Source organism: Rhinatrema bivittatum, chromosome 6 (genome assembly GCF_901001135.1).
Source record: "Rhinatrema bivittatum chromosome 6, aRhiBiv1.1, whole genome shotgun sequence".
Classification (NCBI taxonomy): domain Eukaryota; kingdom Metazoa; phylum Chordata; class Amphibia; order Gymnophiona; family Rhinatrematidae; genus Rhinatrema; species Rhinatrema bivittatum.
The window spans coordinates 159,792,961-159,810,625 of record NC_042620.1 but is presented as its reverse complement, the minus strand read 5'-3'; the positions used below and the strand labels follow the sequence as shown (position 1 = coordinate 159,810,625).

At 42.1% G+C, this 17,665-nt stretch overlaps 1 protein-coding gene across 1 annotated transcript in view; it reads left to right on the top strand.

The window, feature by feature from the left end:
• Positions 1-17,665, top strand: part of MYO1B (myosin IB) — a 367,758-nt gene that overhangs the window by 340,342 nt on the left and 9,751 nt on the right. Inside the window, 4 exon segments of the mRNA XM_029606086.1 lie at positions 557-663; positions 15,338-15,470; positions 16,759-16,911; positions 17,227-17,354. Coding sequence (XP_029461946.1) covers positions 557-663; positions 15,338-15,470; positions 16,759-16,911; positions 17,227-17,354 — 521 coding nt within the window.

The window sequence follows — 17,665 nt, the reverse complement described above, 5'->3', positions numbered from 1 at the left end:
CTTATTAAACCAAAGGGAGGCTGTAAGGTAAACTTTCTGAACTCAATTACCGAGCAGTTCGGAATGCCTCATATAGTTTTTTTTCTTTTTCTTTTTCCTTTTTTGTTTTCAGAAAAATGCAGCAGTCTTTGGAGTGTTTCTTTAACCCAAGTTCTGAAACAGAGGGGAAGTAATATATTAATGGCCAGATTTTCTTACCATAAGAAATTTACTGCCAGTAGAAGGGAATTTAAACACATCACAACATCTGAGTTGTGCACCTTATTTACAGAGATTCTGGGGGAAAAACAAACATTCTTTTCAACAAAAATGTCTTGATTTTGGTGATGGCTCTGAAGGCAGTTGTAAATAGAGCAGTAGGCTGCTTACTAGTGCTGATGATTGCTCCAGTCATTCTGCACTAAACAAGATGGAGTAGGGTCACATGAGAAGAACACAAATATGACACACACACAGTAGAAACTAGTAGGTGTGCACTATGAAAAGCTTGGCAAAGCTGTAATAAACCGATCTTTTAACAAAAACACCAATGTGTTCAATATTGTTTACTTTTTAGTGTAAAAAATACCGGGACCAGTTCACAGATCAACAGAAGCTGACCTACGAAGAGAAACTGGAAGCCAGTGAACTGTTCAAGGACAAGAAAGCATTGTATCCAACCAGGTAACATGAATTGCTCCAGCCTCAGTGATAAAAATAGGGTCATCTGTTTGCTGAGATTTTGAGTGGAGGAGTTTCAAGGATCTAGCTTTTCTACCAAAGCAATTATAGCATTTACTGGCAGTTAATGCCCCCTTGGAGAAGCTGAAGTTCTGAGGCAAAGATCAATGGCTTTAGCCAAGACAGGGCAGCAACTACCAATTCATTTCCTGTCTAGAGCGCATTGTTGATTTAAGGAATTTTCCCAAAAAAATTTTGCAAGAGACTTTCTAAAATAAATTAATTGACTTGGATTTGCAAATTGGCTTGTTCAGTGAAATATGGCATTTCTAGAGCCTTTTAATGCAATTTGTCTTCAGCCAGTCAGGTTGCTGCAATTCTAACTAGAAATTCTCTTCACTTATAATAAAGATTATTTAGGGTAGTTCAGTCTTGCTGCCGCTGTACTTCTGTTCATTTACACTTTATAAATGCAGCAAATCCTTATTTCATTTATTTCTTGTTTGGTAAAAACATAAGACGTTGCCCTGCTGGTTCAGACCAAGGGGTCCATCAAGCCCAGCATCCTGTTTCCAACAGTGACCACTCGAAACTACAAGTACCTGGCAAGTACCCAAACACTAAGTGGATCCCATGTTACTGATGCATTCCTCTTGTAGGGCCAGGGGCGGGTCCTAGCTCCATGGCACGCCCTGATTGAAGGAACTAATTAAGGAAGTTGCTGCCTGCACTTCCTTGCCTTGGCAATCGGGTCGGCATTGCATTGTGTGCTAGATTGTCACTGCATTCTAAGCCTTGTTCCATCTAGCCTTGTTCCAGGATCCTACCATTCCAGCCTTGTTCCTGGATCCTACTGTTCCAGCGTCCCTCTGTCCCTGCATCTGTCCGTCCGACTCCCAGGTAGTACCCTCAGACTATCTCTCTGGTACTGACCTTGGCCTATTCCTTGACCTCTCTACCTGCTGCCTGCCTCCTGACCTCTGCCTGCCTTGTGACCTCGTCTGACCTCTGGAAACTGACATCTGCCTTGTTGACTACTCCTTGGACTGACTCCCAGATTCTGACCTCTGCCTGATTGAACACGCCTCCTGATTCTGGCTCTGTCCCTTGCCTTGTCATCGCCTACGCTGTTCTGGTCTTCCTTGCTCCATCAGACCTACAACCTTTAGTCCAACCACGCTCCCCTGCTGTCTGTGGGCACGCCTGTCTACTACCTCTCCAGGAGACCCTGCGAGGCCCACCTAAGTCCAAGTGGACCAGGTCCCTATGGGCTCCTCGGGCTTCCAGTGGTGAAGCTCATCCTTGCCTCTGTCTCCTCCAGTGCTCCACCCCCTGGAGGCAGGTGCTTCCTGGTCCCTATCAGGGAGCTGTTCTCCACTGCTCCAGGACAAGGGTCCACCCCCGAGTGCAACATCCATGTTCATAGTGATTTGGTTCAGTTCATCTGACTCATCACTCTTGAAAACCATCTCTGGAACCGGTATCTCCCCAACATCTTCATTAGTAAATACAGAAGCAAAGAATGTATTTAGTCTTCTGCAATGGCCTTATCTTCCCTAAGTAACCCCTCTGTCATTTAATGGCCCAACAGACTCCCTCACAGGTTTCTTGCTTTGGACATATTTTTAAAAGATTTTATTATGAGTTTTTGTCTCTATGGCCAACATCATTTCAAATTCTCTCTTAGCCTGCCATATCAGTGTTTTACACTTAACTTGGCAATGCTTAGGTTTTTTCCTATTTTCTTTAGATGGATCCTTCTTCCAATTTTTGAAAGATTTTTTTTGGCTAAAATAGCCTCTTTCATCTCACCTTTTAATCATGCCGTTAATCGTTTTACCTTCCTTATACCTTTCTTAATGTGTGGAATACATCTGGACTGCGCTTCTAAGGTTGTATTTTTAAACAATGTCCTCGCCTGTTGTACACTTTTAACCTTTGCAGCTGCACCTTTCAGTTTTTTTCTGACTATTTTCTTCTTTTTACCATAGTTTCCCTTTTGAAAATGTAATGTTAGAGCTATAGATTTACATATTGTTCCCCTTCCAGTCATTAGTTCAAATTTGATCATGTTATTATCATATTGCCAAGTGGTCCCACCACCGTTACCTCTCTCACCAAATCCTGCATTCCATTAAGAATTAAATCTAACATAGCTCCATCTCTTGGTTCCTGAACAATTTCTTCATGAAGCAGTCGTTTATTCCATCCAGGAACTTTATGTCTCTAGCATGTTCTATTGTTATATTTACCCAGTTAATATTAGGGTTATTGAAATCTCCCATTATTACTGCACTGCCATATTGGTTAGCTTCCCTGATTTCTCTTAGCATTTCATCATTTGTCTGATCATTTTGGCCAGGTGGATGATAGTATACTATCACTATACTCTTACCCAACACACATGGGATTTCTACCCATATAGATTCTTCTGAGCTTTTGGTCTCTTGTATGATCTTTATCCTGTTGGACTCTATGCCCTCACGGACATAAAGTGCCACACCCCCACCAAGTTGATCCTCCTATCATTGCAATATAATTTGTACCCTGATATAGCACTGTCCCATTGGTTATCCTCCTTCCACTAGGTCTCTGAGATGCCAGTTATGTATATCTCATAATTCACTGCTATATACTCTAACTCTCCCATCTTACTTTTTAGACTTCTGGCATTGGCATACAGACATTTCAAAGTGCATTTTTTGTTTGTATTAACAACTTGTTTTTCAGTTGATAAGGATAACTTGGAATTCTTTAGCTCAGGTGATTATTTACGTATAGGCACATGGACTACTTTTGCTTTTATTGGAACCTTTCTGTTGGGATGCCCTAACTCTCCTGTTTCATTAGTATCCTTCAAGGATACATTCCTCCAAACCATGCACTGCTGAGTGACTGTCGGCTTTCCCCCTTGTTCTAGTTTAAAAGCTGCTCTATATCCTTTTTAAAATGCAAACTTCCAATTTGGGAATCTAAAGGAGGAAAAATTTCTTCAGATGACATGCAGATTTTTACTGAAGTAAGCCCCAAGCAGTGAGGGTACTATGGTATGCACACAATTCTGTTTATCTGGAAATAAGAACAACATTTAATTTAATTTAACTTAATTAAAAAATATATTGACCACTTTCCCTGATTATAATCGACAAGGTTGTGTAGTCATAGGCATAGAACAATACAACTCAAATATCAAAACAAATAAGTCCAGTGAACATCAGGGTAATCTAAGGAAATGGAAAAAAATAAAGGTCAATGCAAATGGTCGCAAAATCTGTTCTTAATGTACGTTTGCTTGTGGTAGAATGGCAGAAAATTGTGTACAGATACAATGAGTCTTTGCCCCAGAACGTGTACAGCCTGAGGCAGTGAGAGATAGCCACTCATCCAAAGTCACAGTGAGTGTCTGTGGCAGAAGCGAGGTTTGAACCGAAGACTTCTGGTTCCCAGACCATTTTTCTAAGCCAGGGCTTCTCAGTGTGACTCTATTTTAGCACTTGAAAATTCACATTAACCCAGAGGATGAACAAAACAAATTAATAGGGTGCTGTCCTTCTCTAACAATCATTCTATTCTCATCTTCCCCACACTCCAGCTGAATCCCTTCTCTCAACCTACACTCTTTCCAGAGGATAACCTCCTGTAATCTTCTCCATCTTCAGCAGACCCTCTCTTACATCTCCCAGCTATTTTCACCTCCCCAACCTATCCCCTCTCTCAACCCCTCAAGCCCTTTTTGCATCCTCATAGCTAATCCTCTCTCACCTTCAGGCCGATTTTATAATCCCAACTTGAACCTCTGTCAGCTCCTCCCTCTCAAACCGTCCCTCATTCCCTTCTCTCTCATCTCCCATCCCCTTTCTCTCACCTCATAGCCTCGCCACTTCCCCCTTTCTAACATCCCCTATAACTAGCCGTCTCTCACCCTAGCTTATTTCTTACATCCCCTAGTCGATCTTCTGTCATTCTCCTCTCTCATCATCCACAGTCAATTCTTCACCACTTGATGCAACCCTCAAAATCCTCCTGTGTCTGTGATCCCTCCCTTCAAACAACCCATCCTCCAGAAATACCCCTGGCCAGGGGTAGCGGAAACATTTTCCTATGGGCCCCAGGCCAAAGGTGGGAAGAGAATATAGGCTGATGACAAGGGCAATTTTTTCTCTTGGGTAGGTTCAGTGGTAGGTAAGGAGAAAGAAGCAGTGTCAATCTTCTCTGACCCATGCACACTGCGCCCTCCCCTCATGAGTGGTTCCAAGCCTGATGGTGATCTGCACGAGGCAGCAGCATTAGCAATGACAGCCAGCTTGGGAACTGAGAGACAGTGCAAGCTCACAGGTCCTGCCCTGACACAGGGCTTCCCATTACAGATACTCATGAAGGACCACTGCAGGGCTGGTGAGTGCATGCTGGTTGACAGGCCCCATGCTGACTTCTACATTAATGCTGCTGATGGTACCTAAAGAGCACTGCTATTTGAGGCAGTTGTAACCCCAGCTGAAGGTTTTGGGACCCACAGTTTGAGAAGCCGTTTTAAGCAATATATACAAGTCATTCAGCAGTTTGGGGTAAATGTGGAACATGTTCTATTTTGTCAGCATTTCTGAAGTGATTGCTGTGCTTCTATGCTTGAGTGATTTGCCATTAAGAGTTGACATAAAACACAAGGAGGCCAATGTACTAACCCAGAGAGCCGCATAGTTTAAAAGTTTGTTACCCATATAAATGAGCTGGCTAGCTTCCAGAATGGCTGGAAAAAGATAATTACAATTCGTTGAGTTTGGTTATCTTTTTTGCATGCCGATTTTCTACTGATTCATAAATAATGAGCTGCTATGCATGTTTTTGCTTGGCAGCAGCTTATTATTTATTAATTTAAATAAACTTTCACTTGTAGTGATTTATGCGCAAAAGTCTACAATGAAGGCTAGCCAAAACTTGCATAACTTCAAAAGAGCTGATAGCTGCACAAATACACATAAAGACACTGAAATGTTGCCCTTTTTACACGTTTTCAGGCATTTTCATGCTTTTTTTCCACACATAGGCTTTTTTTGTGAAAAATGTTTGTAAGTTAATAGGTGAGCCCCTAGGCTTTGTTCAGCCTAGTCAGATTGGCAGTACGGTTACTCAGCCAGCAGATTTTCTACCTTGATGGTTTTCTGAGACCAGTGAATATTCAGTGAAATGACATTTAGAAACATTCCTCTGTGAATGGAAGAGAGAAACTTTAGTGATTTATAAGAAGATGATGGTGTTTTCATGTTGAAATCTCAGCTGAAGGAGAAAGTCACTGTTCTGCTCTATTCTGAGTCTACTCACACTTGTACAGTAAATAAGAAGGGCCCATTGAGAACAGCATTTCTTAATTTAGAAGATTTATGCAGCATGGAGGACATAATAAGGTGAATTTCGAGAAGATTTGTGCAAAAAAGACCACATATGCATGGACCATGTATTTTATAAAGGGTTCACATATGCGTCCATATGTGCATGCAAACTTGCGCATGCAAAAATGGGGCGGTTCAGAGGCATTCCTGGGTGGGACCAACATTTACGCATATAAGTTGCTATTTTAGAACTAAAGTGAAAGCGCATAAGTCTGTTATTAGCATATATTTACACTTGCTAATTATCTGGTGTAAGTGAGAATGAAAGTGTTTACTTATTATTTATTTAAAAATATATATACCACCTATCAACGTTTATAGGTGGTTTACATAAAAACACTCATAAAAAATCAAAATACATAAAAGACAATAAACACACCAAATTTCATACAAAAACTTTGACAGATAATTGCACCTTAAAACCTGTCATAAAATAAAGCCTAAAAGCATTCAAAGACACATAAAGCTATTTACTAAATCTGCCATGTTATTTCCTGCATACAGTCATCATCCCTAGAATTTGTACAAATTATGTGCCTGTTGAAAAAGAGTTGCTTTTAACGTTTTTCTGAATTTCATCATTGCCAATACTGCTTTTAAGCCCCGTGGTAAGTTATCCAACAACGTGGGTCGCTGCACGTAAACAGTCGCTCTTTTGACTCATCTAACCTCACCATTTTAAAAGATGTTCCATTCAGTAAAATCTGTGTCCCTGATCTCAACATCCTTGTCGGATGATCAAATTTTAAGGCAGCGTTAAAACTGGAGGGGGCCAACCCCTTTCCAGTACTGACTGGGTGAGGGGTGTGGGTAAACTGGGGGGAGATCAGGATGAAGAAACAGGAGGGTTTCAATGACCTAGAGATGGACAGAGCAAACTAGTGGCTGAATTGGTAAAACTGGTCATTTCTTTCACGCACACATGTTTTAAAGTTGGCCGACTTGTGCATGTAAATGCCGACAAATGCTAAGGAAAATACACCATGCGTGTGAAATTGCCATACATACATGTTTAAAATTAGGAGCTCAAATACACGCATATAGGAGATACGCTTCACTGAGCCAGAAAAGTATTTAAAAGCGTTACTTATCCCGCTAATTAATTTAGCCAGATAAGTCTTCAAACACTAGTTACCTGGCTGTCTTACTTATCCAGCTAAGTGCTTTTTTTTTTACTTATCTGGCCTTCTTACTTAGCAGATAAGTCTTAAAAAGCACTGCTTAGCCAGATAAGTAGTGTTTTTTTAGACTTGTCTAAGCTTTGCCGCTTCTTAGCCAGATAAATCAAAACTTATTCGGCTATGTTGAAAAGACATGCCATGTATCTTTTAGGTACAGGATTGTGTTGTAAGGTAGATTTACACGTATTTTACAACATGCACATGAGCACGTGCGCCCCTATACATATGTATAAGGGTGCACTCTCCCATGTTTTAAAGTCATCCTCCCTAGTCTCTGTTAATTATTAAGAAATGAAAACTGTGATTCTTTTTGTCAAATAGGAAATTTCTTTAGCAATGTCTGTGTTTACAGGACAGACCATTCTTTGGCACCTAAAAAGGATAAAAAATATGATTATTGAATATATATCTATAAGCATATACTTTCTACTATTTTGAGTAAACTACTTATTGCAGAGTATTTCATGTAGTTTTCAGGATTATTTTTAAATGATTGCTTTCCCCAGAAAATATTTGAAGATTAGGTGGTAAAATATTGCTATTGGGTGTTCTTTTCACTCACACACACATGTGCTCTTAAATCCTTCCCACTTTCTTTCTCTCCCCTCCCCATCTTGTAACTTCATGGGTCATGGAAAAAACTAGCTTTTAGCTTAACGGATAGCCTGTGTGTGTATATTCCCAGTTCTATGGCTTCTCTCCCTTCATTGCATCCTGTTTTGAAGTGAAAGTGCATGGAAGCAGGAGAGAAGAAGCCATGGGGACCCGGCATGATGCCATCATAGCTCCTGCTGCAGCCTCACAAGGGACAAAAGAAGCCATTTCTGCCTCAGCTGCTTGGTTCCTTTCCGGCAGCTCCAGTGAACTGCTGGTGCTATGGGGCCCTGCGAAGTAGGAGGAGAAATCATTGGGTAAAGCATTCTGAATGACACACAGTCAGTGCTGTGAACCGACACAATGTATGTGCTATATTAAATTATCTTTAAGTGTATTTATCTAAGGGGTGAGTGAAATCCAGATTTAAAATTTGTTAGACAGCCTTAGCATTAGGGATGTGCAAATTAGTTTTACTTGAACTGGAATCAGGTAGATATCTGTCTGGTTCGACAAAGTTCAGAGATTTCCTTGACACCCATAGGAAAAATTTAGCTTTCCTTAAAAGTGAATCTGGACCAGATCCAAGGAAATTCAGAGGGAATCAGTGAAAATCTGCTAATTGTGACAATATGAAGCAATTTTGCTTGGATCCAGGTTGGATTTCTATGGTTCTGCTGTGGTTTTTGCTAGCAACTAGACAGCCTCTCTCTTTGAATATGGATTTTGCATGGGATCATCAAATTTGTTTCCTACAGGCCACTTAGCGCCACTTAGCTGGATAAGTTCGGACTTACCAGGGTAAGTGATACCATTTCAATAGTCAACCACATTCGTGGTTGCCACTTATCTGGATAACTTTTGGATAAAAAGTTATCTGGATAAATGAGAGGTGGGATGGGGTGTTATAAGGTGGAGCTACTTATCCAGCTAAGTCAGCTGGATAATTGTTGATATTCAGCCATATTCAACTAAGTTAGCCATATTAGACCTGCTATTCAGCTGGTCTAAAGTTAGCCAGACAAACTTATTCAGTAATTTATTAGTCAAGTAGATTCAGCAGCGTATCTGGACTTCTGAATATCAGCCAAGTTAGTTGGATAAGTTTATCTGGTTAACTTGCTCATCCAAATATCATCTGAATATAGATCCCTGAGTGTCTGTTATAAAAGTTTGTACATCCCTACTCATTATGTCAATTCAAGAGGCACTAATGAAAGGCAAAATAGCTTTATGCTTAATAGTTTCACAATATCTTCTACCCTTATTTAAGTTTCAACTCAGATAACTGAGCATGGGAAATGTGTGTGTGTATATATATATATATATATATATATATATATATACTTACCGTAGGCAAACAGTGGAGGGTAGTGAGGACAGAGATACATTAGCAAACTCCAGGTATGCTTAAAATTTTTCAGCAGACTTACAAGCACTGGAGGCACTTGGTCTTTGGTGTCATGGCGGACATTGCAGTGAATATGTGTGTGGAAGTCCTTCTGGGGTCAGTTTTTAGACAGCGGTCGTGTGAGCTGACTACACTTGCAGTTCTGGCTTGTGGAACCTACATTACATTTCAGGAGAAAAGCTACCAAGTTATCTTTTCCTTGAAAATGTGGCATAATTAGGACTGTACATCTGGACTCTCCAAGACCCTCACTGGTGAGATTTTTCCTTGCACAGTCTCCAATGGCTTTCCCCTCTTCCCCACCCCCTGAACCCAATGAAAAAGGACCTCCTCTACCTCACCCACTCCCACCAAGACCCATCCCTTACACTTTGTTGATCGAGGTCCAAAGGCCAGTGGCAGAAGGGAGAGTCCTGGCCATGATGGATTCAAAATGACACCAGTCAAGCAGAAACTACAATATAACCTGCATGTGCACTGGTCTGTGTCACGGGGTCCATGAGATTCATACAGGAGGGAGGAGGCTTCTTTATTGTGTCTGAGGGAGTTTTATGGGAAGGGCCAGTTTTCAATCGGTCCAGAGTAGTCTAGGGAAAAGTCTCGTCCTCAGCCAGGTTGTAGGATGGGGGCAATCACAGATATTTGGGGCTTCGGGGAGGGGGAGGAATGATCAGAAGACTCCATGAAGGACACACACATAGATTTGTACCATTTGATAGACAAGTGGTACAGTATTCAAATACTTAGGTCCCAGTACTCAAAGATATCTGGTTTTGTAAGTTATCTGGATAACTTAGAAGGAGCATTCAGTGGCACAGCTATGCCGATATCCGTGTACAAATTGCTACTTAGCCGGATAAGTTAAATCTGCCTAAGTTAGACCTGCTGAATGGCAGATTGAAATCAACTGGTTAACTTTACTGGATAAGGATGAATATAGGCACATCTGGTTAAGTTGTCCTGCCTTGATCCACGTATTGCCCACTCCAAAGATATTCAGCTATCTATTTAGCTAGATAACTACTTATCTGGCTAAATGGCAGCCACTGAATATAGTCAAATATTCAGCAGCTGCCACATAGCAAGATGTCCCTATTTATTCAGCTAAGTAGTGCTAAATATTGGCCTCATAATGGCTAAATACAGCTGCATTTTGAAACTAGATGGCTATGTTTTGAAACTAGATGGCTATGGCTAGACCTGTGAGAACAGCTTACAGGAATACCCTCCTGGCCCCAGCCATCAAATCCACTTTAAACAAACAATCGCTATCCAAAGCAGGCCCCCAACAATGGAACTCGTTACCCCCTGAACTCCGACAGGAACAATGCCCGATCACCTTCAAAAAAAGACTCAAAACTTGGATGTTCGAGCAAGCTTTCAATCTACACCAATAATCTCCCACTATTCACTTCTTCCTTATTTACAAGACTCCTTTCAGACTATACCAATACTGCCACTCCAGTTAGCACTCCTTACTAGAGATGTGAATCGTGTCCTCGATCGTCTTAACGATCGATTTTGGCTGGGAGGGGGAGGGAATCATATTGTTGCCGTTTGGGGGGGGGGGTAAAATATCGTGATAAATCGTTAAAATCGTTAAAACCCGCTAAAATCGTTAAAACCCGCTAAAACCCACCCCCGACCCTTTAAATTAAATCCCCCACCCTCCCAAACCCCCCCCCAAATAACTTAAATTACCTGGTGGTCCAGCGGCGGTCCGGAACGGCAGCGGTCCGGAACGGGCTCCTGCTATTGAATCTTGTTGTCTTCAGCCGGCGCCATTTTCCAAAATGGCGCCGAAAAATGGCGGCGGCCATAGACCAACAGGATTCGACGGCAGGAGGTCCTTCCGGACCCCCGCTGGACTTTTGGCAAGTCTTGTGGGGGGTCAGGAGGCCCCCCCCAAGCTGGCCAAAAGTTCCTGGAGGTCCAGCGAGGGTCAGGGAGCGATTTCCCGCCGCAAATCGTTTTCCGTACGGAAAATGGCGCCGGCAGGAGATCGACTGCAGGAGGTCGTTCAGCGAGGGTTCCGGCGCCTCGCTGAACGACCTCCTGCAGTTGATCTCCTGCCGGCGCCATTTTCCGTACGGAAAACGATTCGCGGCGGGAAATCGCTCCCTGACCCCCGCTGGACCTCCAGGAACTTTTGGCCAGCTTGGGGGGGGCCTCCTGACCCCCACAAGACTTGCCAAAAGTCCAGCGGGGGTCCGGAAGGACCTCCTGCCGTCGAATCCTGTTGGTCTATGGCCGCCGCCATTTTTCGGCGCCATTTTGGAAAATGGCGCCGGCTGAAGACAACAAGATTCAATAGCAGGAGCCCGTTCCGGACCGCTGCCGTTCCGGACTGCCGCTGGACCACCAGATAATTTAAGTTATTTGGGGGGGGGGGTTCGGGAGGGGGGGGGATTTAATTTAAAGGGTCGGGGGTGGGTTTTAGCGGGTTTTAGTGTGCCGGCTCACGATTCTAACGATTTATAACGATAAATCGTTAGAATCTCTATTGTATTGTGTTTCATAACGGTTTAAGACGATATTAAAATTATCGGACGATAATTTTAATCGTCGTAAAACGATTCACATCCCTACTCCTTACTTGCAGCTTATCAACTCGCAGTTTGTCTAGTCTGATCCTTATTTAGCTTTTGTTTAGATGGTTACATGTCTAACTATTGTTTAGCCTGTTACACAAAAAAATCACACTATTTATTGTTTATGGTTTCTGGTGATACCAGCCTCCCAGTTTTAGTTTATGTTAGTTTTAGTTGTTCCAAGTCAAATATTCCTTGTTCTATGTAATAGCATTCTTACATGCATGTTAATGTTAAAATGTAAACCGAATTGATTTGTAACTCTGTTACATGAATTTCGGTATATAAAAATGATAAATAAATAAATAAATAAATAAATATGTTTATCCACTCAGCCAGGAGAGAGTTTTCACCCTAATGATCTACCTGGGTAATGCAGTAGGTACACAGCTAGAGCCCTCTTAAAGTTGTTCTCTTTGGGGTTGTATTTTCCAAGTCATTTACTTGCATAGAACCACATTTCATTGCTAATAAATGGCTGTGATAAAATTTCCCGGGGCTGTATGCACATAAAAATCTGTGTGTAACCCAGTTTGGTGCGCACTTTTATCTGCAACATGGAAAGGTATTCTGGGAGGCAGAGATGGAGTGGACTGCACGCAAACGTTTTGCATTTTAAAAAGTATGCATTCACCCACACAAATTATGCCCTCAATAGAGCAGGCATAACTTTGTGTGGGTGAAAGTGTTGCGTGTATGAGCTGATTTACCTGGGAATTTTCAAAGGAAACCTACGTGCATAAGTTCCCACTGAAATTCAAGGTATAAATCTGTGAGTAAAGGTTATGGGCAGGCTTCACCACCATAACATCACCTTCTTTATGTAACAGATTTGTGTGGTGGACCCTTGATGCTGAAGAGTGGATGACACAACCTAGCAGGAAACCTGCTAGGTCCACTCCATCAGCAGGCGGAGACGCCCTGAGACGGGACAGACTGGAGCTTCACCTATACCAACTGTTTTCCCTGCAGTTTGAACCCTTGGGTTCTGGTGGCTGGCAGGTCTTATATGGGTCCATAGGGTGGTAGCAAGAACAAGAGTCCAAGGTCAGGGCAGGCAGCAAAGAACGAGATCCAGTGGACGGGCTGGAGGTCAGGACAGGCAGCAGACAAGGTGAGGTCAGGTCCAAAGCAAGGGTCAGATCCGGGCAGCAAATGAGAATGGTCAGGGTCCAGAGCCGAGGTCAGAATTTAGGAAATCGGACTGAGGGAGAGCAGACAAGACAAGCGGAACAATGGGAAGGAGAGGGCAAGGCAGAAGACAGGAACAAGGAACCCAAAGCAAGACAATGCAGGAGAAAGCCACACGCACTGAGGCGAGGAACTGCTGTGGGGTCTGGGTTTAAATAGGGCAGGAGGCTGACATCATCAGGAGGCGCCACTCCGAGTCTTCCTGCCACTGTATGCATATTATGAGCACATACCTATGGGATGGGCCGGGTTGCAGAGACATGGGTGGCATGTGCGGTGGATCCAGTGACGTTCCTGCCGCGGTTAAGACCAGGCAGCCTTGGGTGTGAGTGTTGCGGCTAATGGGGCTACCCAAAGGCTGTAGATCTTAACAATTTTTGCACACTCTACCTGTGTTCTTGCTTAACTCGTTTCCAATCAGCAGGGCTCTGCAGAAAGGCAGGGTCTAAAGGTTATAACAGTGAGAGCAACCAAACTTTTGCAAGCTTTGACAAAAGTATCATACAATGAGGCACAGTACAAAGCTGCTGTTTTGGGTTGCACTATCCCTTGCCTGCAAGGTTTAGTTGAAGGAAATGCAAGCTGTAACTTTGGAACTGGTGCATAAAATACAATCTGCCGTGATTACTGTAATTATGATTTCAGAGAACAGTTTGGAAATACAAACAGGAAACATAAATCATTTGTACCTAATTATTGTGATGATAAAATATCTTCTGGGTACACTATTACAATACTGATGAAATGAATAATAATTGCATAATAGGTGAAAATGCAGGTTGGTAACTATCATTTGCAGTTGTCAGGAAATACCTGCCCTAAATAATATGGAGCAGTTTTTCTTCTTCGGCTACATTTGTTTAAACATCCATTCCGCTTCACATGATGTTGCCACCTGGCCTGTGACGCTAAAGGCATCAGTAGAAATGATTACACGAGATCTACGAAACAACTGAACAAACCCAGAAACATTTCAAAAAGGTTTGTCAAGTTGGTTTGACAAATCCTTTTGAAAGAAATTACCCATCAAAGACCTGCCATGGGTTTCACAGATCCCTAGATCCCCAGTGGGTTTTAGCAGGCCTGTGTTGGACTTCCCCAATATCTAAAAATTCAGTAGCTTTTCCCAGTACACTTTGGGGGATGTTTGTGTTCTCTCTCAGACTTGAACCAAGGGGTAAAGCACGACTTTACCCATGGAAGTGGCTTTGGAAATTACCCTCCCTGCTACCAGACGGCAGAAGTTGGCAGAATGTGAGAATGACGTCAGGAATGGGTTCACGAGTTGGCCTGGTTTTTCTTCTTTCCATGGATGAACTTTAGGGGGGGGGGGGGATCATTTTGTAATATCACGCATAAGTGAGCCAGCAAATAGGCACATGCGTTACACCAATTTTCAAAACGGACTTTCATGTATAAATTAGGCGGCAAATGCACGCGCATAGGTTATATCAGTTTTCAAAGCGGACTTATTTGCATATGTCCATTTAGACAATTATCCCAACATAGTTATCCATCCACAATTACACTCAGGATTGTCTGCACGGACTTTTTTAAAGAAAAGTTTCACGCATTTTTTTAAAATGAGCGTATTAAGCGCAAACCACTCCCCAGCCCCAGCCCTGAGTACTTCTTCGCTCAGTCTGGGAGACTGCCCCCATATTGGGCAGACTATTTTGTAAAAAAAAAACCCTTGAAAATTACACTTCCTATGTCTGATAATGACTAAAGTATGTTTTTCATGACTGCTGGCTAGGTAGTTTTATCCAACTTGCAGGAACGTGCCTGCTGGTGTTCGAACATTGCTACTTAACTGTAGCTTCCTTCAGGGGTTCACCTTTTTTAGGTGATTCAGTTGGCGGTTAAATGAAAATGGTTTAGACTTCCCTTATTTGGTTTTTATTTTATTATCTGAAACATACTAGGTGTATTCAGACCTACCACTGTAAGTCTACCAGTACCCATACAGAACACTGAAGAGTTTTAGGGCAAGAAGAGTTTTAAGAACGTTAGCATTTTTACATAGAAAAGCACATACTTTTTATTCTATCATAAAAAGGATATAAACTACATCAGGAAAACGAAGGAAAATGTAGGCATAAGATCAAATGAAGCAAGAGGCAAGAAGCTTTGTGCAAGCTAGCACATGCATTAACTTTAAGCTATTGTGAAATGCTGCATTTTGTCCTTTCCTGTTTTTGTTTCTGATCCTGGTCTGAGTGATTATGATAAGGCCAAAGTGGTGGCTGTAGTGGGATATTGCTGAATACAATCCCTAACCTTCCTTTTACAATTCTTGTCCTCCTGCCTTTTGTTTTGCAGTGTTGGGCAGCCATTCCAAGGGGATTATCTGGAAGTCAGCAAGAATCCAAAGTACAAAAAACTCAGCGACAATGTGGAAGATAAGATCATAATTGCTGATGTTGTAAACAAGATCAACAGAGCCAACGGAAAGGTAACAAAAAACAAAACTGCCCAAATCTCAAGGAGTGATTGCATGCCTGCTGACTGCCAATCTGCACCTTTTGCTATGAAATCACACTTTGTATAGATGTTTTACATAATTGTGGGCCCTGAAACCAGCCAGTAGGCATTGCTGAAGACTGATGGCTGAGATTTCCCTTCCCATGGGGTTGTGAGCGCTGTCTCTGCAGCATCCTCAGCCCCACCAGCCTGGGGAGAAGAATCCTGACCTGGGGATTAAATCCAGGTCCTCCGCATGGCAGTGCTGTGGTGCTACTGAACCAGCAGGCAGCCTTGAGAGTCTTCATGTTGTGGGATGTAAACGGTATTTTAATAATGTTGAAGTGTAAAGGGAGTAATAATTGTTCCAGCTCTCCTTACGGGTCTCACTGCGTAAGCTGCAATCCCCTTCTGGCTGGGGCTGGAAAGACACAGCTTTAGCTCTCCAGCACTCCCTTTGGTGGCTGGAGAGCATTACTGAATTGCATTTTTGTAAAGTAAATTAGAAAACAGCAGTACCTCAGAGAGAGAGATCCAGAAACATGATTAACATGTCCTTCACCCTGACCCTGTAGCTCCTACACTCTGCAGGCTTATGTTTGCTTCTGCTGTTCATCGGGGCTGATGGGGCTCGAACATGATGCAACTCTGACATAGAAATCCAGGGAAGGGCAGTGGGGAGCAAACAGCTACTGCTACTGGGGCAGTCTGTGAGAACTGTAGAGCAGTGCTGAGGTATAGTTTGGAGGAGAGACCTTCCAACTCTCAGGGCTAGGTATCTTAACTCTTCATGCATGACTGCTGTGGATTTAAATGAATGAAAATGTGGAGAAAAAAACTCTACTCTAGAAAAAATGTCCTATAATTCTTCCCTTTTTTTTTTTTTTTTTTGTTTTAGTTGAAGCTTTTGTCTTTCCTAACCAGTTGTGTTTAGATCTGGAGCTACCACATGTTTCTTTCTTCAGTTCTACCCAGTGTATCTTCATTATCTCTTCACCTCTCTCCTCCTTGTTATTTAATGATAAATTACATACCAGCACCGGAGAAAATCTGAACCATGGTGCTGGTGGATTTATTTCAATTGGATCCCTAGAAGTTGCTCTCGAAAATACTCTGCTTCTAATTCTAAGAGACTTGAGTGAAATAATTGGTTGGGTGAATTAGCCATGGGGTAATCAGGTCATGCTATCTGATTGAAGAAAATGTTCTGTTTGGGCACCACGGCTGCTGATCCACTCAGTTTTCTTCCCGCATGTGTCTGTTTTGTTTATTCATTGAAGGGAGCACCCCGGATTTTCTTGTTAACAAAAAGTAACATCCTCCTTGCTGATCAAAAGTCGGGACAGAAGAAGCTGGAAGTGCCTCTGGGAGATATCACCAAAGTGTCCATGAGCTCACAAAATGATGACTTTTTTGCTGTGCATCTAAAGGAGGTAAATTTGCATTTTCTTACAATGAACCCTTATTTCTCTGTATTCCGTGGGAATCACTTGCCATCTTTATTCCTGAAGGAATTCTAGGCACAAAAAAGTTAGTGTTCATAATTATTTGTGATTATTTCTGTCTTGAATCAGGAGGCAGGAGGCTGAGGTGGGAGGATTGGATAATGAAAGAGATGACAGCTTCCTGAGGATGTTCATGTACATTCAGCAAGGGCCCTTTTCTGCAGCTGTCTGTAAATCCTTAGATATGTGATATTCTTGGGTGCAACAGAATTAAAACTAACTGCCACTCCTCCTTTATGGCAGGGTACAGCAGCCGCTGCTAAAGGGGATTTTCTGTTCAGCAGTGATCATTTAATTGAAATGGCCACCAAGCTTTATCGAACTGCTCTGAGCCAAACCAAACAGAAGATCTTCATTGAGATTGCAGATGAGTAAGTCGCTCTTTTAAATAACACGTGTCAGTCAATAAAGTAGAAACACAAACTGAGACACACAGGATGCATGTTATAAGTATATTTAAGATATTTAATATTTAAGATATTTAATGTGGGCTTCCTGAAAACTCTTATCAGGAGTCTTTAATTATGTAAGAGGGTTGTTCATGAAAAATTTGTGTTATTCTTTTTGGTATTTTATTTATTCCATTTAATTTTTTCATATACTTCATTTGATTCATTTTTATTGTGTACCAATTTCTACAAAGTGCTATTTTTTTGCAAGACATTTTTGCAAATAGGTTGCA